A 25,499-nucleotide genomic window follows, 5' to 3' on the forward strand; every position below is an offset into this window, starting at 1 on the left:
GCGCCCCGCTCGCCCCCTGCCCCCGGATGGTGCACGCGGTGCGGGCCCCACCCCGGCCCCGCACGCTGGGGAAGCCCCCCCGCGCCGCGCCCCTGGAGCTCCGGCTCCGCCACCCCTTCCTCCCCTCTGCCCCCCCGCCTCCTCCTGCCGCCGCCGCCGGGAGCCCGGACGGCCCCCGACCCGCCCCCGGCCCCGCTCTTAAAGGCGCCGCCCCGCCGCTTTACGTAACGGCGGGGGTGAGGACGGACAGACGGACAAGCGGATGGATGAGCACGGGGATGGACGCACGGACAGGCAGACTCACCGCGGAGCAGCGCCAGGCCCCGGGACCGACCCGCTGCACCGGGGACGCGGGCTGCCCTGCGCTGCCAAAATCCCTGCTCCCAGGTGAGTGGGAAGGGGCTGTTCCCCGCTCCCTCTGCCCCGGCGGGGCTGGCGCTGCCCGCCCGCAGCAGGGCTCCCGCTGCCCCGGCCCGGCCTCTCGGGACACTTTGCAGAGTTACCGCAGGGAGAGAGCCCTGCCAGGCGCGGGCAGGAGCTGCGGGAAACGACGTCCTTCCAACAAGTAAATCATCCCCGGGGGAAGAGGAGGGACCAGAGCTATGCCGGGACAGCCCATAAAGCGCGAGCTGGGATCCTGGAGAAGCTGTCGCTCATAGTGCGACTTCTAGGGATGTGGTGTTTGTAAAGCAGAAGGTGAGACAGGCATGAAGGACGGGGGAGGACAGCAGAGAGAAACGGAACTTATTTTAATGCAGAGCCCCCAAACCGTGCAGTCTCACTTGAGCAGGCCTCTGGGTCTGAGGAGGCTGCTCCTGCCCTCCTAGAGCTGCCCCATAGTAGTACCCACAGCAGTACCCACACTTGCAGCTCTGCCTTGGCCCACAGGACCTCCAGGATGATGAGGGGCAGGAACAAGGCAGGAGCAAGTGCTGGCTTCCTGGGGCACAGCCACACATAGGCTCCTCCAGCCACCTTGTCAACAGCAGAGACCTGCAAGGCCATGGCCAGGGGGAAACCTGACATTTCATCCTTCCCCCATCATTCACCCATACATCACAGGCTTTTCAGAGTCTGTGATGGAGAGGCAGGAAGTAGGACATGAAAGGAGGGGGAGGTCTGGGGGCTTGCATACAGTTGTGCTCCTCCACCTCATTACCAGAGCCTGCAGTTGTCTGTGATAAGGCAGGACTCAGCTGAGCAGCACGGTGAAGTTCAGATTTGCTACTGCACATCAACGAAGTGATACTGGAGCTGCTACTTAGCAGCCCTGACAGAACAGAACAGCCTCCCTCCAGCTGCCCAAGCTCACCCATGGCCACAATGCCACAACAGCATCATGGCTTTGCAAGAAGTCACAAGAGAAGGTGAGTGTTCAAACTTCAACATCTTTATTAAAGCAGACAGCAGGTAATCCAGAACCTCACAAGACAAACTGAGTGTTCAAGCTTCAAAAATACTTTATTCAAGCAAACAGCAGGCAAATCCAGAAACAGTTTAGCACCCCACCGCAGTCAGATGCCAGCACTGAGCAAGGCATCCCAGTAGTCACAGCTGTGCTGTCTATCCATGAGACAAGCTTTGTCTTTTGTCTCTCTCTGCTGGCTATAAAGCACAAAATTAAGTTTGACACCAAGATGCATGCAAACACCACAGTGAGGACTCCCAGACAGCAGCTCCTAGATGCCATCCAGAGAAATGTCACTAGAAACTAGAATGTCAGAGAAAACACTAACACAGACAGGGCTGTAAGGAAGTTAGAGAGTTAAGAGAAGTTAAGGAAGAGCAACAAGTTGCACAAGCCTGGGCATCAGGTTTCTAGAGACCGATGAAAATCCAGCCCTCCAAGCTGGTGAGCACTGAGCTCAGTAACTAGGCTGGGGGCCAGTCCCTGCCCTTTCCTTGCAGAGCTCCAGCTGAACAGTGTTCTTTCCCTCCAGGACTACTGCTCAGGTCACTTGCTCAGGTTAGGTTTAAATGCCAGATCAAACTGCAGAGTTTAGGTTAAAACTAAGCTGCGGGTTAGGTTTAAACGCCAAATCAAACTGCAAAGTACAGGCAACAGCCCCTGAGAACAGGCAGCACAGTTTAGCAGGTGTCACACATCAGCAGTGCTCAGCTTCAGGTCACACAGCAGAGCGGCACCATTAGAGAGCTGACACTGATTTTCCTCTCTCCATTCAACACCCAAGGGGGCAAGACTGGAATTTCCAGCCAGAACTGGAGAGTGAGCAGCCCATGCACACACACCAACACCCTCCCAGTGCCACAGCAAGCCAGCTTCTCAAAGTGCTACATGTACCCACGCAGAGCAGTGACCAGAGCCCTCCAGACAGCTGTCAGCCCCAAGCCCTACATTCACCTTTAATTCCTCAGGTCTTTGTAACTAATTTGAAGGAAGTTTACAACACCACAGAGCACACAGTCTAACTTGCCTAGTTTCCACTAAACACTCAAGCGCCACTCTCGTGACTGAAGGCAGGAAGCCAATTCAAGACAGCACAGCTATTTGAAACAGTTCAGCCTATGGAGAAGGAAGTGTCTAAGGATGTACACAACAGACTGAAGATTGTATCTGCATCACCACAGGAGAGTGAAAAAATAGGACTGCAGGAAATTAATCCATGTTAGATACTAACCATCAAGCTTCGCAGATGACATTGCGTGATAAGCATAGAACAATTATGGGAAACACTGTCCCCGATAATTACGTACACCCATAGTGCAACATATGGAGGTCACTGCCTCCGATATAACACTGTGGTAGGCAAAAACTACCTTGTTCTTTACACATTATGGGAGACACTGCCCCCGATAATGTCAGTTAGGTTTCATGATACATAAGGTACTGGAAGTTTGCAGGAAGCTGCCATTTAAAAATCGTGCCAATGCCTAATCTGATGTACAGGGAGTTTCTGTGTGTTGCCACAGGTGGAACTAGGGCTACACAGCAAGGCCCTCTGCTGGGATCAGGGCCAGGAAGGAAGCTGTGCTCCCTGTGAGAGCACACGGCATCCAGAAAGGGGAGCAGGAAAAGTCTGAAGCCCACAGAGGGGCACAGACCCTGCAAGGAAGACAAATTTCTAGTACTGGAATTTCCACCCAGATTTTCAGCATTTCAGGGATTACTTTGGAGCGTAACCTGGAGACTCACTACCAGGTTTGCACCTTCAAGTTGCTTCCAGAGGGGTGTTTTTGCCACAGAAAGCTTAATTGCTAGTTTTCCAAAACTTTTTGAGGTTCTTGTTTTGATTATTTTAAATGCAAAGTTCCAGTATCATGTTTGATTGTAATAGCAGATGCTGCTTTATTCAAAAACGACAGTATAACTGTCATAATTATGGAAGGCACTGCTTCCGATAATTATCTTCTATAAAAAAAACACACCATTTATAGTGAACACTGTCACTGATAAATAAATAAAGAAATAAATATCTCAGTGCCAAACAAGAGCCAACCTGCAAAATGACATCAGTCAAACAGAGTTTGGCCAGCAAGAGACTCGATTTCACACAAGGCCCCTGAAGCAGCAAGGTCTGAAGTGCCAGTCTAAAGACATTTCTGCTGCAGGACTTGCTGAGGTGCCAGCCGAGGATATCAAGGGGACATTGGATTATCTTTGGGTCATTTTCCCTGGGTATTGATACCTGCCTTGGCAGAAGCAAGCCTGCAAGATGTCACTGGGACCCTGCTGTTGAGTAAAGGCAGGCAGGCACTTCACAGCTTGCTGATAATCCAGCACTTGCAGGCTATTACTACATTGTTTAAGTTTTGAACTGCACCTCCCTGCCGGAGAAGGGATCCTTGTTACAAATGTTCAGAGGAATCCATTCCCTATTTTGTCACTAGGTTTAGGTGGCCAACAATTAAAAGCCTGAATAGATGAGGTACCTCCCCACTCAAGGTACCAGTTCAGGAAACACCTGAGCTCTTAGTTTTTAAGTACACTGGAGCAGCTGTACATGACTGGTTTGGACTGAGGTTAGGTGGGAGCCTGGTCAGAGGAGACTTCCTGGTAATCTTAGTACTGCTTTAAAACTGTCTCCTGTGAATTTGTCAAGGTGAGATTTAAATTTTATGCTCAACTTTGGTCAAAAACGTTTTGTTGCCAGAATATCTACAGGAAAGTAATGCCATGTTAGGGAGTGGGTTTCACTTAGGTTTCAGGGGGTTTGGTTAGGTTTTACGACATATAAGGTACTGGAAATCTTCAAGAAGCTGCCATTTAAAAATCATGCCAATACCTAATCTGAGGTACAGGGAGTTTGTGTGTGTTGCTATAGGTGGAACTAGATCTACACAGCAAGGCCCTGCTGGGACCAGGGCCAGGAAGGAAGCTGTGCTCCCTGTGAGAGCACACAGCTCTCCTGTACCTTAGACAGGTAATCCAGGTGTTTGCCGTGTCTAGATTTCGTTGTCTGTATTCCAGATATCGCCCACTAAAGCATTGGCAGCCCCTTTAATGGTCCAGGTCGCCAGGGCCAGCTGCTCTTTCAGCTCATTCACATCCACGCTGGTCTTGTTGACTGCCAGCTGCTCCAGGTTCTCCAGCAGACTGTTCAGGGTGTGTTTGCCTCTGCCGAAGAAGATGTGGCGGAAGGGAGTATCTTTTGGTGAGAGGTATGGAGAGAGGAAGTCGTATTCCACCTGAGTAGAGGTGCAAATAGAGGATTATATCACCTCCCAAGTTTTTCTTTCATGATCTGCCCCAACACAAACTGCCAACCTCTGATCCCCACTCAGCCCTTTCCCAGAGCAGCTCTGCAAGGGCCAGACCCTCTCTCATGAGCAAGCCATCGTGTTGCCACTGAGCAAGTGGAAGAGACACCAGTCTGCACAGTGCCCACGGCCCCTTAGGGAAAGGCCCATCCCAGCCAGCACTCTCTTCCTTTGCGAAGGAAGAAAAACCAGTTGAAGATACCCACCTTCATCACCCTGTCATTCAGGGCTCTGCGGACAATCCTGTTTTCCCTGTCACTGTTTTCGATGTCTCTTCTCAGTGCATCTGCAGCTCGCTGGAAGTCTCCACGGGCAAAATACAGCCAGTTCAAGGTCAGCCCCAGTTCCTGCAAGGGAGGAGCTGTTAGCAAACCTGATTTTCTTCTTTTGCTGCTCTCTTACCAAAAGAAAGTGTTGGGCTTTTTTTTTTTTTTTGGCAGTTTAGCCAAGTAGCAGAACAAGTTCCTGGCAGGCTCTTCTGAGGTCACTCCCTACCCACAGTTTCTTGTAGATTTTCAGCAGAGGTGCAAATGAGATGGAAAGCTGCACTATGCTGTGAATGATAACTGGAGAAGAAACTGTTCACATCCATTTCCTCAGGAGCTCATGGCATCCAGATCAGCTACATCTGTCTGCCACAGCTACTCTGCCTGCACTGCTCTACAAGGAACATTGATTCTGGTCACACTTCGCTACCCTTTTATGTCTAAAGGGGAAAGGTGTCCATCCTGCTGTACCTACTGGCACAGGGCCTTATTAGCACATGACCCCATAATCATCAGGGATTTGGTGAACTCAGAGTCCTTCTAACCTTCACATTGGCATTGACGTGCCAAAGCTTCTCCTGGAATGACAGCAATTCATCACTGTATCGATCAATGTCCAGGAAGAGCTCATGGTCATGGGTCAGCCTGAGAGCTATTTGTCCAGCAACTTCTGCAGCAGTACGCATGAGAGAATACAAGTTGTCAGTCTTCCTTTTCAGGTTAGCCAGAGTGTCCTCAGTAGTGCCCAAAAAGGCATACTCGTCACCTTCCTGCAAGAAAGAAGGTACTGAAGTTAGCCAAGAATGCTTTTCCAGTTAAGACTTTTTTCATCCCCCACCAAAGGTTACTTGTTACCTCCACCACATCCCATCTCCCTGTGCTGCTAAGGAGCAAAGACTCAAGTGGCAAAACTCCAAAGCACTGGGAAGGGAATGGAGCTCTTGTACCTCATCCCTGACAGCTTCCAGTGACCAGCAGGATGCTCTGCTCAGTACTTGCTCAGGGCAGTGGTATCACTTCCACAATGCCCTCTGCTTGCTGACCAGCAGGGTGTAGAACAGCCTTTCACTGATGCAGCAACAGATTGACATCTTTCTATTGCTTTTAGCTTCTGATTCATTGATATCTGAGCCTCCACAGAAGCAAGTGACCCCTCTCCCCAAAAACCTGCAAGTATATTCAGTACTTTGGAACAGAAGCTGTGGGCCAGCCTTGTCCCAGGAGCAGTCTTGACAGCAAGTACTGCTACAGCCACCAGGTCCAGAGGCTGCACCTCCTCCCTCTGAGAGGCTCTTGCAAGGACACTGAGCTCAGCAGCTTTTGCCCCACCATCCTGGAGAGCAGATATCCTCATAGCACTCTGCATGGAATGAGCACATCAGGCAAGCACACATTACTTACATCGTAGAAACCAAAGGAAACCACTGGGATTCCTGAGTAGGCCAGAAAAGGGTACGCTGTATTATCCAGATCAAGGGGAACGCTGCAGAAAATAAGCAGAGTAGTTACCAACTAGTTTGGGCACCCCAGGAGAAAAGCTACAAGCTCTACAATTGAAGCTTTGAGCCAAGAGAACTCTAGACAAGACTGAAGGAGTCCCAGCCAAATCCCTGGTCCTACTTGTCTATTCCCTGCCACTGGCCTTGGTACAAGGCTGTTCTTGTCCTGCAGGAAGGTGCCTGGGCTGCCTCAGCCAGCTTGGGGCAGCACAGTTAGTGCAGTACTGTTAACAGTTGCCTAACCCCACAGAAGGTAGAACCCACCCCAGACAGCAGTATGACACTCCAGCAGAATCCATATTGTTTGCTCCTTTATGGAGATCTGAGTTCCCAAAGATATGGATGACAATACTTACACTTTCTTTATCCAGTCAAGGCCAACTCTGCTATTCAGGTTATCCAAATCGTTTGCGGGGTCCTTTACCTGCACAGAGATGAGAATCACTGCACTTGTTCTGACTTCTGCTTGGGCTTCCAGCTCCATCCTGGAGCTTACACTGATGTGCAGATGCCAGAGTCAGGTGTGCTCCCCTGACCTTTCTCTACACTGGCACATCTGCCACTGAACTGTGGCATTTGCTGACTTTAGATTCTGCATGTGTGAACTGCAATTCCCAGAGCCCAGCTGATTTCAGACAGGGCCCCTTCAGAATCCCAGGTTTTTCTCCTAAATAGGTCTTTCTTCTGTCAAGTAGGCAAAGAGACCCAGCACAGCTGTCTGCTTTCAGTTCCTCCTTAAAACCACAGTCACCTTGATCAGATCAATGCCCTTTAACTCACCCTCTTCATAGTTGTCTCCAGCAATGAGTACAGCAACGGGCTAGCAGAAATCTTGATGTCTTTGGAGCCTGCAAAAAATGAAAAGGTATTTCACATAACTGGCACAATCAAACTGCCAGAGCTGCCAACCCCTGATCTGCAGCTACAATTGCCAAAGGACCTTCAATAGACACAGGACAGTCTACTGGGACTTAGCAGAGTTGACTCCTCACGGCTTAGGCTATACCAGCCTCCCAGCTCAGTGACAGCAGGAGAATAAATGGAGCCATGCCAGTCTTCAGCCAAACACTCACCAGTCACCTCTTGGCACAGCCCCCATTCCTAGAGGTTAAGGGATATCTGTTCAAGCTATTCTAGTCCCACCCAATTTCAAGAAGTACTTGAAAGAGCAGCAGGTTACCCAGGACTGCAGTATCCAAGTTGATGTAAGTGAAGGCTTTGGCATGCAGCGTGGTGGAGTACCCCTAGAACAAAACAAATATTTTAATAATGAGAAGTAGCAGTCCAATACCAGAATGTTTAATCCACAGGAAAAACTGCACAGCCATCCTTCAGAGCTCTATTAAATAATCAATACCTCCAACCACTCGGTAGCACCCACAGCTCCGTACTCTCCCGCACTCCAGCTAGCAAAGATAATGCTGCGCCGTGGTTTGTAGTCATCTGTAAAGAGAGAGAGACTGAGAGGTCTGCCCTTTCCCCATGGAGATGCAGATTAGCACTGCGGGCCTGGGATGATGAATTGCCTGCTCCTCAGACAGCGCTGCTGCAGAGAAATGTGCACATTGCATGGACACTGTACCCTGCCCCCACATGCTGCAGAACTGCGCAGGAGAACAATGCTGTCTGCATGTCCACTCTGTTTTGTTTAGCTGCCTGAGCCCAAAATTAACCCTGGAGACAAGTGTGCTCACACTAACTGCCACCATGCAGTCCCCACTGCTCCAGCTGGTCAGACGCTTCAGAGTTTTCCCACTTTGGGCCTGGCTGTCCAACAGACAGCTCAAGTTTAAGGTTTGTATCCCGTGTTATCCAAGGACATGCTGGTAACTGAGCCATGCCAGACACAGGCAGGCAGTCCCTTAGAAGTGAATGCTCACTGCAGACAAGTTGCATTGGACGAGTAATAGCTTCTCATGAAGCTTTGTCAGATTCCTTACACCTTCTAAAGGACTACTTTGGAACTGGGCTCTCCACTGTTATACAAAGAGAGCTAGACCTGCATCACCTCCCACCCTCGTGCTTTTGTTCACAAATATTTACCATTTTTCACCATGTCTGAGATCACACGGGCAAGTTCCAACAAGATGGCAGTGCCAACTCCAGCCTTGGCTGCTCCTGGCCCCCAGGAGTCTCTCTGGGCTCCAAGCACAACGTACCGATCTGTAAAGGAGACAAGATCAAGACCTGAGCTGCAAGCTTCAGGTTGCAAATACCATTTATGAGAAGAGCCGCTTTCAGCTTCTGTACTAGGAAGAGTCTGCAGTCTGATCCCTGAATCTGGCACACTGAGTGCTTTCGTTAGCCTTTCCCTGGCAGCATGGTTCAGATTTCTCTTTGATCCTCGGGGGAAGGCCTTAGTTCTGCTGAGAAAGAGCTGTCATCTGTCTGGGAGCAGCTGTCCCCTTCCAATGACCACAGAAGAGAAAGGGTTCCTCTCAAAACTAAGCCACAATGCAGCTGCTGTTACCTGGTTCTTCAAATCCCTTGATAACACCAAAGATGTTCAGAATCTTCCTATCCACAATAACGTTGTTCACAGTCAGTTTCACTGTCATCTTGCTGCTGCTGCTCACTGTCACCTTACATCCCATGATATCAGCTGTCCACTCCTGAAGGCATTTGTCTCCATCCATTTTTCTGAGAGAAAAAGAAGACCCTTTGAACTCATTGTCCAGCTCTGACCTCATTCAGCTATTGTGTGAAAAATGCACACTTGCAACTGCAGGTGCAACCTCGTTCAGGGCCTGCCTCGGAGAGAGTTTGCAGTTCTGTACCACTAACTATGCAGGGAGGGGTAGAATGCAGAGGCCAAGAGGAATCCAACACTAGATTAAGTTCAATCTTTTGAGACATGAGACACGGACACAAGTGACTCTTCTCCAGCCAGTTCCAGAACATGCTCTCTGCCACACACAGCAGAGAGCAGCAGAGAGCTCTGTCTCACAACCTCACAGCACTGGCCACAGCACCTCAGCCTGCATGACAGAAGAAACACTTACCCAAACAGTCTGGCTGCTGCTTCTCTAGAGATAGTTTGAACAGGAATTTGAGGTAGTCCAGAAGATTCCACTGGTGGGAACTGGGTGTGGTTGAAAGAAGGGAAGCCTGGAGTGAAAGGGTCTCCAGTTCCAAGGTGGGCCTGTGAAAAGCAAGAGGAGTCCTCAAGTCTCACCAGAGTCCAACAGTTTTCATCTACACAAGGGCACTGCTGGACTGCCCCAGGCTGCAGCTCCAGCCAGAGAGGCTCTTGAGAACAAACAGGGGAATCAGTTACATACTCACATGTCCAAAGGGGACATACGAATCTGCCCTCCTGTCATTTGAGGGGCCTGGGTACATCAGGGCACCAACTGCTCCTTCCTTTCTGGCATTTGCAACCTGCAGCAAAGAGAAACATTAATTGTACATCCACACTGCAAGCAAGGGGAGTCCAGGAAAGAACATGGAGTAATGGTGTGAAGGGTTGTGCTTCTCAGTGCCCAACTCCACAACAGATTTTAACAGCTACCTGACAGAGACACAAGGCAGCTGAATCCCAGCAGGTCAGCCCTACTCCAGGCAAACTGTGTTCAAATCCTTTTGAACAGTTAGGACACACCAGTGTCTCAGTCTATGATTCTTTCAGCTCATACTTGCTCCCTGGAGCAGCTTAAAATGTATTATTTAATTTCGATTACGCTCCATCTGTTATCCCAAGATGAGGTTAGTCTCAAGACAAGCAGCCACTGGAGGCTCATCTTCACAAGGAAAATGGTGGCAGAGTGGACTAGCCAGGTCCCCATTTAACACACTTACAACTCAGCTCTGGTATGCCACTGGTACACTCTTGTACAGCTAGACACCAGTTTGGAAAGTGGGAATGGGATTGGAGAACCAGTGACCACATTTTTTAGAAGCACTTTCTGGCTCTGCCTCTCTCAGATGCCTGCAGACAAGGCTGATTCCAACTGCAAAGGGTCCTGTGCCCCAGCCCCCCCCGGAGCACCCATCTGAGGAGCAGCTCTGGGTCAGACATGGAACAGGCTTGCATATAGAAACACTTGGATCCTTTAGCCTGCTTAGCTATTTGGTTCTGTTCTCTATGGAGGGAACACTACAGCAGCATGCATGGCCACCAGCTGGACCCAGGACCAGCACTGCTACATGGTTCAGCAGTCAGCAAGGGCCCAAGTGACACTGCAGCCAAGCTTTGAAAGTATCTGGCTGTACAGCAGCAAGAGGTGTCCTGGAGGCAAGGCTGCCCTGCTTCTGGCAGCCTTATGGCTCTATCTAGTGATATTAGCCAGCTCTGCTCCCAGGCTGGCTCCCAGCCCCACCACTCGAGGCCTGGTTGTTCCAGCAAACTGCCCGAGGCCAAGAAGAATTGCACCACAAACAGTAACAAACTCTCAGCCTCAGTGTCCAGACCTGCACATGGAGCTTTAGTGCAAACAAGCAAGACCAGGCCTGCAGAACAATCCTACATACATGAGTTCTATAGACCTAAAAAACACATACCTCTGCACCTCAAAGAGCAGGAAGCATAGCTTCCTGCTGCCAAGTCTAGCCAGGCTTTGGGGCACACACTGCTTACCTTCTCAGCAAGGGTTATTTTTCCAGCTCTGAAGATGATTATAGCTCCATCCATTGAAACACGCATATTTCGTATCTTCTGAAAATCTTCTTTCCGTCCATAGTTCACATAGATGGGTTTGCCCTGCAATAGAAACACTGGTTATGAATGCAGCAGTCCAAAGTCAGCAAGATACCTGCAAGAGCCTACAGAGTCACTGTAACAGTGACTCCTGTTAACAGTGGGGAGCTGAAGCTCAGCAATGTAAACTGATCCACTGCAAGACGCCCATTGGAGCGCCACTTCTGCCAAGGGTCCCGTCTGGATTCCAGCAGGGAAGTTTAAAGTTACTCCTGCATCTTGCTGCAGTAAGAATGCTATCTGGGCCCATTCCTCTCTCCCCTCTCTGACCACCCCACCCAGCTCTCTCAGCAGGGGAGGGCTCTATACACTCCCTGTCTTAAAGGGACTTATTTTTTATAAGTGTACAGACACATTTCCAGGATTCTTCTGGAGTCACTTACAGCAACTGTGCCGCTCTTGCTGTATGCCACATATGCATCAGGACTCTCCAACACTTCTTCACCATCTTCTACAATGACCACTTGGTTCTTGCTACTGTTAAATGTAGAGAGACAGCATTATACTCTTTCACACAAGAACTTAATTAGCTCAGTATTCTGAGTCAGTATTGTGACTGTATTCAGTCTGTGCTCTTAACAATTCTGATCATGTCAATAGAGCCTGAAACAAGCAAACTCATCCCAGTACTTCCATGCAAAAATCTCTGGAGCTGGTCAGAGACATTAATGAAGGCTGATTTCTAAGACTAGTAGCAGAAAGAGTATCTGCTTCCAAGTCTCTCAGTCACCTTCTAAGAGAAGCTGAGCAAACTCATTTCCCCTGACAAAAAGGGCAAGTAAGACATGAGGGAGTGAGCTGTCAGACCACACAATGCCTACTGACACCCTCCTGAGCTACTGGAGGAGCCACTGCCAGGTGTGCAGCCCTGTCTGGGATACAAGACAGAGTCACCTGTGCCAGCAGTTTTAGACACAGGGAATCTGCCTGTCAGCTAAGTTTTCACTCAAGTTTGTTTTCTCTTCACTTTCTAAGCATACTTGGAGGAAACAGCTGCCCCGGAAAGATCCAGAGTGTTGCTTCCAGAGCCTCTGGATTTAGAAAGCCTGAGAAGAGGCAGGAGCAGTTACTGCTTGGCTAGATTGAGGTTGACTTTGCAGAGTGGTAACTGGCTCACAATTTTCACATCATTTTAAGCAGAAATCACACGTTTGCTCAAGACTACAGGTATCCATGCTATATGGACGAGATGTGCACCTCTTCTTTAACATACCTGCCTTTATCCTGCAGCCTAACGTAGTGCTCATCGTTCCACACGTCATCCAAGCGGAAGCTGGTGAACTGGTCATGAATGTAGCTGGCAGTGCTCTCATCTTCCACCTTGCCAGCTTCAAAAGAATTCTTACCTTCTCTTTGCCTGTAGGTAACAGATATATGTATAGCTTAGGCTACGACACCAGGCTGCACTGCAGTCTGCAAAGCCATTTAAGCCTGAGTTTAAAACACACCACCTTACATAAGCTTATTCTCGAAATGAGCCCGAGTTCTGCTCACAGGCTGTGCCTCTCTCAAAGCTCCAGATAAACTTTCTGGAACCGTTACCTCAGGCTGGCCTCAAGATGTGCAGCTGACAGTTTAGATGACAACATGTTTCTTAATTCAGGCCAGTATAAGATACGTGGTCCAGGAACCTCTTCTTCCTCCATTCCATCATCTGAGAAGTAAGATGCAGTAGGAGTCATCTCGCAGTTGCCACTTCCATCCAGACACCTGTTAACCCTCTGTGTTCGTCCACGGTAACTCAAGTAGCCGATCAGAAACCCTGTGGACAGAACAGGTATTTCTTTGTGCTGCAGAAAGATGACTGAACCCCACCACACAGCTTCAGAGTTGAGATACATCTCTGCTCTCACCATTTTTGACTAGCTAGCTTACCCAAGGACAGACAAACATGCAGCCTGACATTTTGCCTGAGCTGGCATGTTTCAAGGGGCACTGTAAATCTGATCTTGCACTTGGCAGAGTCCCTCCAGCGCCACTTGGGAAGGAAAATGTTCACTTTAGGCCAATGGCATTGTTAAAAACCTTAAGAGACAAGTACCAAAGGCTTTACTCATCTGTTGACCTGTATCTCTAAAGAAGTGTTAGGAGTTAATGGAGGGAAAACAAAACTTTGACATGGACCAGTTTTCCCTTCAGCTAAGTCACAGTTCTCCACAATCAAACTCCACAATTCTTTGTGTCAGTGCTGTACCATAAGTCTGTTCTAAACATACTTAGTGACAAGAGGCTGTGGCCTGGATCCCAGTTGTTGAACTATCTCCGAAAACAATACAGACTGAAATTTAACAATCTCAGATTACATTCAATACCAGAGTCCACTTCATGCAGTTGCCTCCCACCCTTCCTTACCAATCAAAAGGAGGAGGACAGCTGCAATGATTACGAAGCAGAGGCTCTTGCCATTCCTCCGTGGAGGAGGCATGCTGGCATGCAGGTGCTCTGGCCTCCCAATTTCACCTCCTTCCTCCTCATCAGCAGCCAGGTTCATCTCCACGTGGCTGTTGTCTCCATCCGTCTGCCGGGCAATGCTGAAGCGTGTGTATGATGTTGGCTCGCCACTGAACTGTGTGCAAAGGCAGTCAAGAGATGGAAGAGTTGGCTACACCAGCCTGCAGTCCTTGCAGTCAGCTGCACCTGTGCTCCAACCCAAACACTGCTGGTCCATCTGCAGCTGCTCCAGTGCAGCGAGCGTTTGGGCTGACAGTAAAGTTAAGACTCAGACCCACTCAGGGTCTCCAGAGTCTATTTCAGACCTGCAGCTCCACTCTGACCCACACCACCCACAGTGAAGTGGCTGCCTGCTCATATTTCGGAAAGGGCAACACTGCAGTCAGTCCTAACATTCTCCCTGCTCAGCTGCTCCGCAGCTTGGCTCCCTCACACCTGAGGCATGTCCTCACACAGAGGACATGCCCCAACCCTACATATCTCCCATTCTTGTTCAGAGACCAAACCACCACACTCTCAGTTCTAGCCTTGGGTCATTTCACAATCCAAGCTCTCTAGGACCAGCAGGCTTGGCTGAACAAGTTCCTGCACATTTGTTTCAAGCACAGGTTGCTTTCAAAAGCTGGACTTGTGGTTGAATTCCCACCCCCCACGTAACAATAGAACACATGTTGATTGTCCCAGTAGGCATTTGAAGGGCTTCCTCAGCAGCACTTCCTTCTGCAATTTTATTCATGGCCCGCCCCCCCCTTCTTAACAGCCCTCAGAGACCCAAAACACGATAGCAGCTAACGATAAACCCACCAGCACTGAACTGCTTGAGCCACTTCCTTATCATGGCCAGCTACTTGCAGTGACATTTGGCTCACCATCCACACAGCAGCACCTAACGCTGCTTTGGATCCATCATCTTCTCCAATACTGATAAGTAGTGATATTTATTATGTTTATTGAATAAACATAGCTCACTACCCATCAAATATCTTTCATACAGTTCCACCAACACAGCCACCTGTTGCACAGGATAGCTATACGCAATTCTACAACTCACGTATATTCAAACAGATAACAAACTGCATGGAAAAATATAAAAATAATATTATACAATCTCATACACAGATGTTGCTGAACCTTTCTTCTACAGAATCATCAGCCCACCAAGAGACAAAGAGCATTGGGGTACCATGTCTTACCAAGTTAGAGATTGCTGCTCTGGCATGATCCATTGCCTTCTGGACAAATGCAAACCAACTTCACCAAAGCCTAGAAGTTCAGAATACAACAAGGTTAGGCTGTTCCCTTGCCACTACATTACACACCTGAGGTCAGTTACTGCCACTACTGCACTGCTTGCCCATGCATTTTCTGTGCATGCTTCCACCTAAGTCACTACATTAGTGAACCTGCATGAATGAACCTTGAATGTGACCTGAAGTTCCCATGGCAGTTATAAGCTCCAATCAGTTCTTTCTGTTGAACTTTGGGCATACTGACAGGCATACAAACGAGGAATAATACAGTCTCCAATGGCTAAGTTCAGCCTAGGGTCTTATTAATGGTGGGGACATCTCCATTTAGGGAGTGCTGGCAAGAGGCATTTACTCAACTGCCACCACGGACTCTAGATATCTAAGGTTCCTGGGCTCTGTCTCAATGACAGGAAGAGTCCAGCTGGAAGAGAGAAGTCGCACAAGGCCATAAGGCAAAGCAGCACAAACTCCAACCCCTGACAAAACACTTTTAATACAAACATCCCTCCTAGACAGCGATGTTCTCAAAAACTTTGTGAAGGCAATTTCTGTCTTGAAAAGTCTCTGAAAACTGCTATCTTTCCAAAATAATTTCAACAACTTTTAAGATTCTAAGTTCTCTGCAAACAGCAAACATATCTGAAAGGTAAACTGAAACTCATTTGCTTCTCCATTTCTTCCTGGAAAAGGTTTGTAATTTAATGAGTGACCAGACAGGTGTTGAGGTTGCGAGCAAGCAACCTGAGTATGCCCTCAAGCGCCGCTGCTAATAGGTGCTCTGGTCTTCAGGTGCACGTGGATCAGCTCCACACCCGGGAGCCCTGCAAGGTTTTATTTGGAGATCAAAGGTTAACAGTGGCCATTGCTTATTTCACCTTTTATTTAGGGCAAGAACACCTGGAAGTGAAACCCCGACAGATTCGAGAAGCCTTCCCCAAGTGACAGCCTGAGGCCGCAGGCTCCCACCGGGGCACGAGCGAACCGAGCATGTGGAGGGTCTGCTAAAAGGAAACCCGGCAAGACGCAGGGAAGCACAAAGGGCCTGCGGGCATCGCACCTGGTAGGGATGCCGACCCGAGCCCCTCCAGCCAGGCCCCGATCTTTCCGAAATACGCCAAAGAGAAGAAAAACAGAGAAAACCGAGAACGTCTGAGCAGCCACGCCGCGGGGCTGGGCGGCTCCGCTATGGCCACGAGGGCCCGGCTGCGGAGCGCCAGATAAGCGGCGCGGGCGATAGGCGGCCGGCCGCGGGCACGTCTGCCCCGTGCCGGGCCCGTCAAGGTCGCGGGCACTGCCGCATGCGGCGCGGCCCCGTGCGCCGCCAGGGCCCCGCGCCGCCGCCGCTCCCGCTCCCGCGCCGCCTCCCTCCGTCCTCGCCTCCCGCCCCGCTCCCCGGCCTTCCGCCGTGCCGCGGCCCCGCGCCCGCTCACCCGCAGCAGCTCCAGCGCCGCGCCGGGCTCCACTGCGGCGCCCGTGGTAGAGTTAAGGCGCGGCGGGATTGGCCCAGGCGCGGCCCAGCTCGGAACGCGTCTGTAGGGGCGGGACGGAGCTCCGCCTCCCCGCTGGCCTGAGCACGTTCCGGCTGCTGCGGCTGTTCGTGCTGCTCGTGGTGCTGCGGGTCCGTGTCCCGCCGCCCGCACAGCCCACCCAAGGGCTCGGCCGTGGGCCCTGCCTGGCCTTGCTGCGCAGAGTCATAGCGCAGAGCTCCAAGATCATCCAGTCCAACCATCAGCCCAGCATCACAACTGTAATCGCTAAACCGCGTGAGCCAGCACCTTTTAAGCACTCCAGGGGTCACGACTCCATCACCTCTATAGAAACCTATTCTAGTGCCTGAAACGGCGAAAAACAATTTTCTAATAATTCTTAACAATTTTCTAATACCTAATTTGAATCTTCCATCTCAGCTAAAGGCCATTTCCTCTAATCCTCTCACTGTAGGCATGGTCCCCTCCTCACTACAACCTACTTCCTTTATAAAGAATGAAGCAGCTCGCTTTATAAATTGCCTTTAGGTGCTCTTGGTACCTTAGTGGAGGAGCTAACTGGCATGTGTTTCGCTGCCTGTACACCAGTTGCAGCTGCTTCCCCACAGGAAGGGCTGGAAGTGGGGCAGGGAGATGAGGTTAACAGCTCTTCGTGGGAAGGCATGCTTGTACCACAGTAGAAGAAAGAGGGGGTCACAGATTCAGCATTCCCACCCTCTCAGCATTTTGAGGGATGAGGGCAGGAAAAATATTTTCCTCCCTGGGTGGTGCAAACAAGACACAGGACTTGCTCTGGCTTGGGAGGCTCTCAGCATCCTCAGGTCCCAGCAAGTCTCATGTGCTCAGGGCTACCTTTTTAGATCTGAATGGGCAGAGACACCCGAGGAGCCTTTCTTTTGTGTTGGGCTGCACAGATTGCTATTTTATTTGTACAAGGAGAAGCATGGCAGGTGTTTTGACTTCCAGCCCGTAAACACAAGTATGGACAGCCTGCGTCAGGACACAGGCTGTGGCCCACCATGAGAGAAGGTCACTGCTTCCAGCCTCAGTCCTTCAGCTCAGGGCATCCCTCAAAAGCATGTCACAGCTACAGAACGCTTCAAGGTTTGTGTGTGTGCATGTTCTGCAGTACTGTGCTCATTTGTCCCTTGCTCATTAGAAAAATAAATCAGTAGGCCCGGATTATTGCCTCAAATCCTTTCCCAAGAAAGAAGGATGGGAGCAGAAAGTTTGTAGTTTGGCAGAACACATGATTGCAAAGAGGATTACGTTTGGTGAAAAGCAATACATTCCTGTGCTGATAAAAGGGGGATTAACTAGACCTGAAATTCAGCGTGGACGTCTGGAGACAAGACTGTAAAGTGTCTCTCAGGCAAGAGGTGCTGGCGGACCTGCCAGTTCTGTTTACCAGAGGAGCTCTGAGCCAGGCTCTCTCTGCTCTAGATTCATCCCTCACCAGCTGCGATGATGCCAGTCATGGGAGGGAAAACCATTGTCACTCGGCGTGTGACTGACCCGTGGTACACGGTGCTGGCCGGTGCCTTGGTGGAAGCCCAAGAGGGCTCTGAAAGAGTTTAGATCAGTCGTGCAGGCTGGATGCTCCGATCATTTCTCACCACAGCAGCCTGGATGCAGCCTGCTGCTCAGGAAAGCATAACCCGGGGAAAACCCCGCAGCTCTGCCCTGTTTTTTATGCTCCTCCTGGGCTCCCCCCCCAAGCCCTCAGCTCCCTTTACCTGTGCACACCGTGCCAGGCGCAGGGCAGCGATTCCACTCCGAGGGACGCCTGCAGGGCGCTCAGGCTCCGGACGTTCCCTGCACAAGGCGGCAATGCGAGCCGGGAAGGCGGCAATGGGATTTGCGGCTGCCCGCGCTGCCGGCCCGCCGGGCCTCCCTTCCGGCGGCAGCAGGGCGGAGGTGCCGCCCGGCCCGGCCCGGCCCGGCCCGCCCTGCCCTGCCTGCGGGGCTTTGCCCTTCCCAATCGCAGCGCCCTGCGCTCGGTTCCCCATTTCTGCACGTGCCCGGAACAAGAGAAGAAAGCTGCTATTCTAGAAACGCAGATATTTTTTGCGCCTCAGCTGGCTTTGGCGGTAAAATACCTTAAAATGAGTGTTCTTCAAAAGCAGTGTTGTGTACCCCTGACTTCACCCTGCAAGTGACTGGGAGCTGGCTGGCTGTCGGTGCTTGGTGGCTGGTGCCACCTCTCTCAGGGACACCTGCTGTTGACACAGTGACACCTGTACTGCTGGCAGTACCGAGCCCAGATGCTCGGACTGCCCAGAACAACCAAAAAAATCTTTGCGAGGAACAGAGAGCAAAAACTGGGAAATAGATGAAGAGGAAAGAGGATGTAGGATTGGTTACTGCTGACTTCTGATCTGTCTTCCCAGCATCAGGGTGTTCCTCCTCATTGTGGTTTGGCAAACCAAACTATTTGGCTATTTTAGGAGATGTCCATGTGTCCTCTGAAATCCTGGGGGGTTTGTGAGTCCTCTGACTTGACTCAAATGACTCCACATGCTTTTGTACAGTATCTCATGATGTGCCAGCATCCTTCCTCTGGGATGCTGAGAACATGTGATCAAAATATGGTTTCACTTCAGTTTTGCAGCAGGATTTGGTGATCCTTGTTGGTCCCTTCTGTGAAAATCTGGTTTTCCAGCAGCTTATCACAAACAATGTTGTGAGGTGACTTGAACACTTCTATGGCAAGAAATACTGCAACTAACATGGCTCTTCAGTCTGGAAGGGATGGAAAAACCGAGAACCAAGTGCTGGAGTGTGGTGCTAGATTGGATCTGCTGTTGGGCTGAGGCCAAGGGCTGTGGGACATGCAGTGGTCTGTGGGGTGGGAGGTGGTTATAGGGCTCCCATTGGCTGTGCACTCCATGGAACAGGGGCTATGTGGCACTCCAGGCACCCCAGGGTGCAGGGCCAGAGAGGCAACAGGCACCTGGAGACAAAATAAAGGCTTTGATCTTCTGCCCTGAAAGGCAACTGCTTCCTCTGGATCCCAGCCACTCAGAGGAGTGGCAGTGCCAGCTCCAGCCTTCCTGGGTTTGAGGGGTACACTGTCTGTGCTCCCCTGTCACCTCATGGCTTGCACCTCATGGGTGCAGTCAGCTATTATAGGTCCCAGGAAGCTGAGAAATCTAGTTTTACTTTCAGTGTCAGAATCATACTGCAACCCCTCTACTACCCTAACCTTCCAGGTTAGGTCTGGCAGGCAGGGCTCCCAGGAGAGCCTGCCCTCTCTGCCTCTGTCCCACAAGCCAAGAGTGCAATAGCCAAGAATTTCATAACACCACGAGTATCCCCATCCTCCAGAAGACCACATATTTTGGCTTTTGCTGCTGCATTTCTCAATTGTGCTGGCAAAAAGTGGGTAAAGTAATTGGGTATGATCCTCTAGGAAAAGCCACATACTGCCTTGGAGAATGTCATTCCATCCTGCTCTCTCCCAGCAATCCAGGCACCCACAGCCATGGTTGGGAACTGTTGTTCCTTGGCCACAGCCCTGACACATGCTGCCATGCAGGCTGAGGAAGGAGAGGGACTGTGACAGGCACTGGCATGTGGGAGAGGATCTGCTGCCTCTTCTTGTCCTGTAGCAAAGAGGCTGTGGAGGAGGTGAAGGAAAAGGCACTTGGGAGAATGAAAACACAGTGGGTAAAGCTACAGCTGGCCACAGCATTATTGTCCCTTCAAAAGAGCACTCGTCTTTGCATCCTTCCTGGGGAAGCACCTGGGGCTGGCCTGGCTCTCCTTATCTTCCACAGCTGGCCTGGAGAGGAGACAGAGCACCAGGCACCTGGAGGAGAGATGTGGGGCTGAGGACAGTGTGGCTCCTATAAAGATGCTGACCTGGGGTATCCCATGGACCACCCCCTCAAAATCCTCTGGGATTTTTTTTTTTTTTGCCTTCCTGCAATGTGGAGGCTCATCTCCCCATCTCTCCTGTCACACAAGGAGGGATGTGGATGCAGTGATGCTCATTACTGCTGCTCTGCTTGCCAGGGGCTGGCATGGAGGCCCAGCAGAGAGGCTCATGCTTGGACACTGCCCCAGTGGGACTAAAACAGTCTGGCTCTTTTGGCGGGGCTTCCTTGCTTGCAAAGACTGGGTTTCACTGGGATTTTAACCACCAAGTCATGGACTCTGTGATCCTTGCACCACCCCACCTTACCTACAGGGAGGAGGATGCACTGTAATCCGGCTCTATGCCTGCCCAGAGGGCACGGAGAGATGAGCGATGATCAAAGAGCTTCAGCACCTTTAGTGTTGCTTGCTGCCTGGCAGTTACCTCTGCTGGCAAGCTCTGGCCCTCCCCAAGGGCAGAGAGGGGGAGAGCAGCAGTGCCAGGACATCCCTGGGCGTGCGGGGCACTGATACCGCTGCTGCCGACTGCAGAGTGCCCGGCTGCAGCCAAGGCTGTTGTTGACCCGGATCCTTCGCCCCTGTGGGGTCAGCCTGGCAGAGCCCTCGCTATCTTGGCAGCTGCAGCTCGGCCGGGCCGTGTGTCCCTGCTCCGATAGCAGCTCTGCCCCGTGAGCCCGCCTGCCTTTATCTGCGGGTCAGGGCGGCTGTGGCAGGGGGGCTGCGGGGCTGGGGCCTCCAGCAAGTGCACAAACAAGCTCAGGATGTGAACACAATAGCCAAGGACCGGCCTTTGAAAAGCAGGGCACATCAAAGGTCCATCTCACTCCGCAGAGCCGAAAAAGCCCGTGTGTTTGATGGCTACCCATGGACTGGCCCCGGCACAAGGGGCCAAGGGTTTGAGTGAGGGGAAGTGGAAAGGGAAGAGAAATCAGCAGGGAGAGAGCACAGGAGCTGGGACACAGTCATGCGGGTTTCTTCCTCGAAAATGTGGGCCTGTCATGAATTCCCTTGGTCCTCTTTGTTCTGGCTCTTGCTGATCTGGAGTGCTGTATCTGGAGTGTAGTGCACAGCCCCTCTTTCTCCTTCTTCAGTGCACCTCCAGGCAGGTCACCTTTGTGAAGTGCTTCATGTGCAATTTTGTAAGCACTTCTCTTGAATCAGCATTTGCTACAGCTGAGGGCTGTTGGGGTTTTTCCCTTCCAGACTTGGTGGTTAGAATCCTAGAAAGCCAGACATACATTCAAAATGAGGTGTTTTGCTCAAGAAGGCCAGCAGGAAAGTTACTGTGACTTAACAGCCTTGGGAACAGCTCTGTGCAATGCCTTGGACAGAGCCATGAAAGGATGTGAAGATATGGTGGGAGTGATTTGCTTAGTGTGCTGGACATGTGCCTGCCTGGCGGGGTCCTGCCGTTCCTGCTGTACTTTCTAGCAGGATCTGGTCCTGCAAGAATCCCTGGCTGCTCACTCCTCTGCTCCAAAAGGGCCTGGAAGGCCAGGGAAAGTTTTGCCTCCGATTTGCTCTGCTGCGTGTGCACTCGTTGCTGCTTTTGGATAAAAGACAGCCTGAGCCTGCTCGGTGGGAACCACCCTCTGTGATAAGGGCACATGTTGACTTAGAGATTAGAACTGTCCACTGCTTTGTTTTTTTATAATGTGCATTTATTGGTGTAAGAGCGGTGCAAAGGACACAGGAAAAGCACGACATAAAAAAACCCAGTACCGTGTGCAGCATTGCAGGCTCTGAGGGAGAAAATGTGTCCCTAAGAGGGCTGGATGATGGTTCTGCTCTTGGGGAGAGGCTGCAGCCTGCAGGTGCTGGCCCCAGGCATGTGGGAGCAGCAGGAAAAGCCAGCGCCTCCTCTGTGGATTTGTGATTGAAGGGTTCTCATGGCCCTTCTTCTCTTGATGCCATTGTCAGGGTAATTAAATGCTCCCAGGCAGGTGCCAGAGCCTTTTGTAAACTGAGAGTTGGCTTTGTCTTGTTGACCTGCTTGTTTTAGGGTAGATTAATCTTTCATAGCAATATCTGAAAGCAAAGAGAGGGCTTTAATTGTGGTGGGATTAGCACAATGGGGCTGGACAGGAGCTTTCTCACTACCTGCTAATTGCCTCCTCTCTGCACTGGTGGCAGCTGCAACACCTGCCCCGGGCTGCTGTGTGCAGCTTTGCACCGTGGGGACCCAGGGGATGCCATGTGCCTGGTAGGTTTATTTATGGAGCAGAGAATGAGATGTGGTGCTCAAACCAGGGTATCTTAATTTGTCTCTGGCAGCCAGGGGTGGGATGCTTTCATCACTCAGGTGTTTGACACAGCTCTGGGGGTCTCATGCCTTTCTCTTGCAGTGTTGTGGGGTCCCAGGGGCTGAGCTGAAACCCATGGGCTGTAGTTTGAAGCCAGCCCCCACTGCCAGGCATGGCAGGCAGCAGACATGGTCTATATAAATGTGAGTCTGGAATTGTTTTCCCTGGGACAGGAGAACCAGGTCAGTGCCTCAAGGGCAAATCCCCGAGGAGGTGTGTGCTTGGAGAAGGCCTGTGACCCTCCCAGCTCTTGGAACAAGCAGCCTGTGCCTCAGCCAAATTGCTGACCTTCCCACGCCTGCTGGTCTGCCCTGCAACAGCCTCCTGTCCCTGGCAGGCACTGTCCCCCCAGGTCCCCTTCAAGGGCAAATGTCCATGGTAGGCTATGAGGAGGAGAAACTTTGCCTGTGCCCCTCTGTCTTGGCAGGCATCCTTTGGGATGCACACATGGCAGGGCTGGGCTCTTGCTCGGTGGGAAAAGCTGGCTTTACCCTAGGGGAAAAAAAAAAAATCAGTTTGTCTTGATGTGGCCTGAGAGTCAAAGTCTTTCCTGCAGCTAGAAAAACTCTCAGGTCAAACTAATGGAAACAACTTCCCCTGCTCTCTTCCCCACTCCTCCAGTGAATAGTGGGCTGTGTTTGGTTTTAGCTCCTGACTTTTAGTCATCTGTGGTCTGTAAAGGCAAGGTCAGCAGGGACTGATTCTAACACCAGCCTCTCCTTCAGCTCTGCTTGGCTCAGTATGTCCACGAGAACTGCCCCAGAGGCAGCTGAGCCCCCTGTGCCGGTGCAGGCTCCCTCCTCAGCCTCATGCCATGGTGGAGTTTGCTCATTGTCATTACCCCTCTCTGGAGAAAGCACCTTTCTTTGCCTGTGCACATCCTGGTGGCTTTCACAGATGTGAATTTGGAGGTTTTATTTATAACTCAGTGATGCAAACATGGCAAAGGGACCCAGGGTAATGTGAACCTCTCCTAGTGCTGCTCCAGCCCCTGCTTCTCTTCCTCATCATTTGAGACTGGGGCTGAAGGACCCTGTGCTTTATCCCACAGCAGGGACTTGGGGAAGAAGTGACACCAGGAGAGAGGCTTGTCCAGGGCTGAGTATTGCTTGGCTGTCAGCAAGAGCTGGTGATGCTGGGCCCCCACCGCTCTCTGCCTCGGCTCCCTGCACCCCACAGCGTGCTGTGCTCACAGGTGTGGATGCCAGCCAGGTGGGCAAACCCACGTGTCTCACACATGTACATCACACACACGTGTAATGCACATGCATACCCCTGCCCACACGTACACCCAGCACCTCTCCAGGCATGTCCATCCCCTCCCATCCCTCTGCCCCCTTGCCTGCCAAGGCAGGAGGGAGCAGGTGGCGGGTGGGAGTGCTTTCCCAGCACCTTGGTGTGGATCTGGCTTTGGTAGAGGTGACAGGCAAGGCAGGGAAGGTGTTTTACTTTTTTCCCATTGAGCTGCACTTGGGATGCTTTCCCACCTGGAATGGGAGACAAAATCACTTGGGGACAGCTGAAGAAGTCCCACCAAGGGCTGAAGGCTTTTCCCAAGCAGGTGGGACTACTCCTTGTGCCTGACTCAGGTGCTTGTGGGTGACCCCATGGGGTGGCCGAGGCTGGTGGGTGAGTGTCACAGAGCTGGGAAGGCTCAGGGTCATCAGGGGAGCAGCACCTCCCTTCCTCAAACACAGTGTCTCTACTGTCCATCTGACTTTTTAAAGCCTCAGCATTTTCCCTGTGAGCTTCTTGCAAGACAGACGAGTATGAAAATAAAGCTCCTGACCAAAGAAAACGCTCACAGCCCACTCAGAGGGTGTGTTAACCTCGTCATTCACCAAAAGCAAACATCAGGAGTGACGTGGTTACTTTAGGTAGCTGTAGCAGAAAAAGGCCCCTCTGTTTTTCAAACAAGGTGCCTTTTCATTCAGAGGTTGGGGGTGGCTCTAAGAAACCAGTGGCATGTCACTGGGACACCCACTGGAAATGCAGATGTTACCTTACGGCAGGAAAAGACTTTTCTGCATCCAAAGGCAGGAAGCAGCTCCCAAGAGTGTTGACCGTGGTATTTCCGCAGGATCCCCCCAGCCAGGCTGGGACCGCTGGCCGTTTGTTCGTCCCCTTTGAAGGACACAAAGCCCTCGTCTGAGCCCCACAGCTTGGTCACTTCCCTTCTGGCCCAGGGCAGTGCCATCGGACATGGAACTGCTGGGAGGAAAAGCAAACAGAAAGGGGGCCAGAAGGGCTGGACAGAAGACAGGGGTGTTATCAGGTACCCCATCTGTGAGGCTCTGTTGAAACGGGAGGAGAAGGCTGGGGCCATCAAAGCTGCTCTGATGGCCTCGATCCAGATCATAGAAAGGTTTAATCCAGCTTCTGTTGGGCTTCTTTCTTCTCATGGTGGGCTCCCCTTCCTCCCAAACCAGGGACAGGCCCCACCGTCCTCTTCCTCTTCTCTGTCTGGGAGATGACCTGTGGAATGCTGGGCATTGCAAAGGGCAGCCCCCTGCCCCGGGGAGCCCCTTTGGTCATCTGTGGGGCCAGGGGACCCTTGGGTGGGCCAGTACCCCAGGAATGGTTTGGAAGCATGATTGAGGCTATGGCATGGGCGATAAGCCAGCCTGTGGGGAAGAGTTCCACTCTTGGGGGCACACCCATCCCAGCTGATCACAGTTTACATGCACTGTACAAGATCCTAGATTGTGCAGAAAGTCACATACACGTTTGTGGGTGTGTGTGTGACCTTATGTGGGGCTTTTCTGTGAACATATGCACACGGTCAAATGATCTCAGCAGTTTTGGGAAGAGGTGTCTTGCTGACCTGAACTGCAGCTGGGCTGCTGAGGGCTCACAAGCTGGTTCCCCTGTGGGGTGACCCCTTTGTGTGCTCTGGGACAGACACAGTGACATCCTGGTTGTGCCAATGTCTCACTTCTCTTCCCAGCC

The 25,499-nt window shown here is 51.4% G+C and overlaps 3 protein-coding genes across 10 annotated transcripts in view; 1 reads left to right on the forward strand and 2 right to left on the reverse strand.

Annotated features, from left to right (window-relative positions):
* The window catches only part of TNK2 (tyrosine kinase non receptor 2), a 21,129-nt gene extending 20,712 nt beyond the window's left edge, over positions 1–417 (reverse strand). The window contains exon 1 of the mRNA XM_041467680.1: positions 305–417. The gene's annotated coding sequence lies outside the window, so the exon portion shown is untranslated. The remainder of the gene's footprint in view (positions 1–304) is intronic.
* LOC121353662 (proline-rich transmembrane protein 1-like) lies at positions 17–15,932 on the forward strand. 5 transcript variants are annotated; one of them, XR_005955163.1, is made up of 3 exons: positions 250–387; positions 1,163–1,367; positions 15,768–15,932. XR_005955163.1 is itself a non-coding variant. In XM_041467690.1 (2 exons), the coding sequence occupies exons 1-2, from the start codon at positions 27–29 to the stop codon at positions 15,821–15,823; spliced, it is 417 nt and encodes a 138-aa protein (XP_041323624.1). In that variant the 5' UTR covers positions 17–26; the 3' UTR covers positions 15,824–15,932. The 5 variants fall into 5 exon arrangements, 1 of the variants encoding a protein (XP_041323624.1); XR_005955165.1 differs by having other exon boundaries at positions 1,190–1,367; XR_005955162.1 differs by lacking the exon at positions 250–387 and adding an exon at positions 589–696.
* TFRC (transferrin receptor) lies at positions 1,369–24,766 on the reverse strand. 4 transcript variants are annotated; one of them, XM_041467687.1, is made up of 19 exons: positions 24,553–24,766; positions 14,825–14,894; positions 13,533–13,746; positions 12,723–12,942; positions 12,394–12,537; positions 11,564–11,657; positions 11,061–11,183; positions 9,770–9,865; positions 9,487–9,626; positions 8,955–9,124; positions 8,528–8,647; positions 7,842–7,927; positions 7,665–7,728; positions 7,265–7,332; positions 6,841–6,908; positions 6,387–6,468; positions 5,531–5,755; positions 4,926–5,066; positions 1,369–4,647 (listed from the first exon to the last, which is right to left on the reverse strand). In XM_041467687.1, exons 2-19 carry the CDS (start codon positions 14,855–14,857, stop codon positions 4,405–4,407), a joined length of 2,331 nt encoding a protein of 776 aa, XP_041323621.1. In that variant the 5' UTR covers positions 14,858–14,894; positions 24,553–24,766; the 3' UTR covers positions 1,369–4,404. The 4 variants fall into 4 exon arrangements, with proteins under 4 accessions (XP_041323621.1, XP_041323619.1, XP_041323618.1 ...); XM_041467685.1 differs by lacking the exon at positions 24,553–24,766 and adding an exon at positions 18,105–18,290; XM_041467684.1 differs by lacking the exon at positions 24,553–24,766 and adding an exon at positions 16,312–17,574.
* Positions 24,767–25,499: the final 733 nt, after the last annotated feature.

Source organism: Pyrgilauda ruficollis, unplaced genomic scaffold (assembly GCF_017590135.1).
Source record: "Pyrgilauda ruficollis isolate IOZ18807 unplaced genomic scaffold, ASM1759013v1 scaffold21, whole genome shotgun sequence".
NCBI classification, from domain to species: domain Eukaryota; kingdom Metazoa; phylum Chordata; class Aves; order Passeriformes; family Passeridae; genus Pyrgilauda; species Pyrgilauda ruficollis.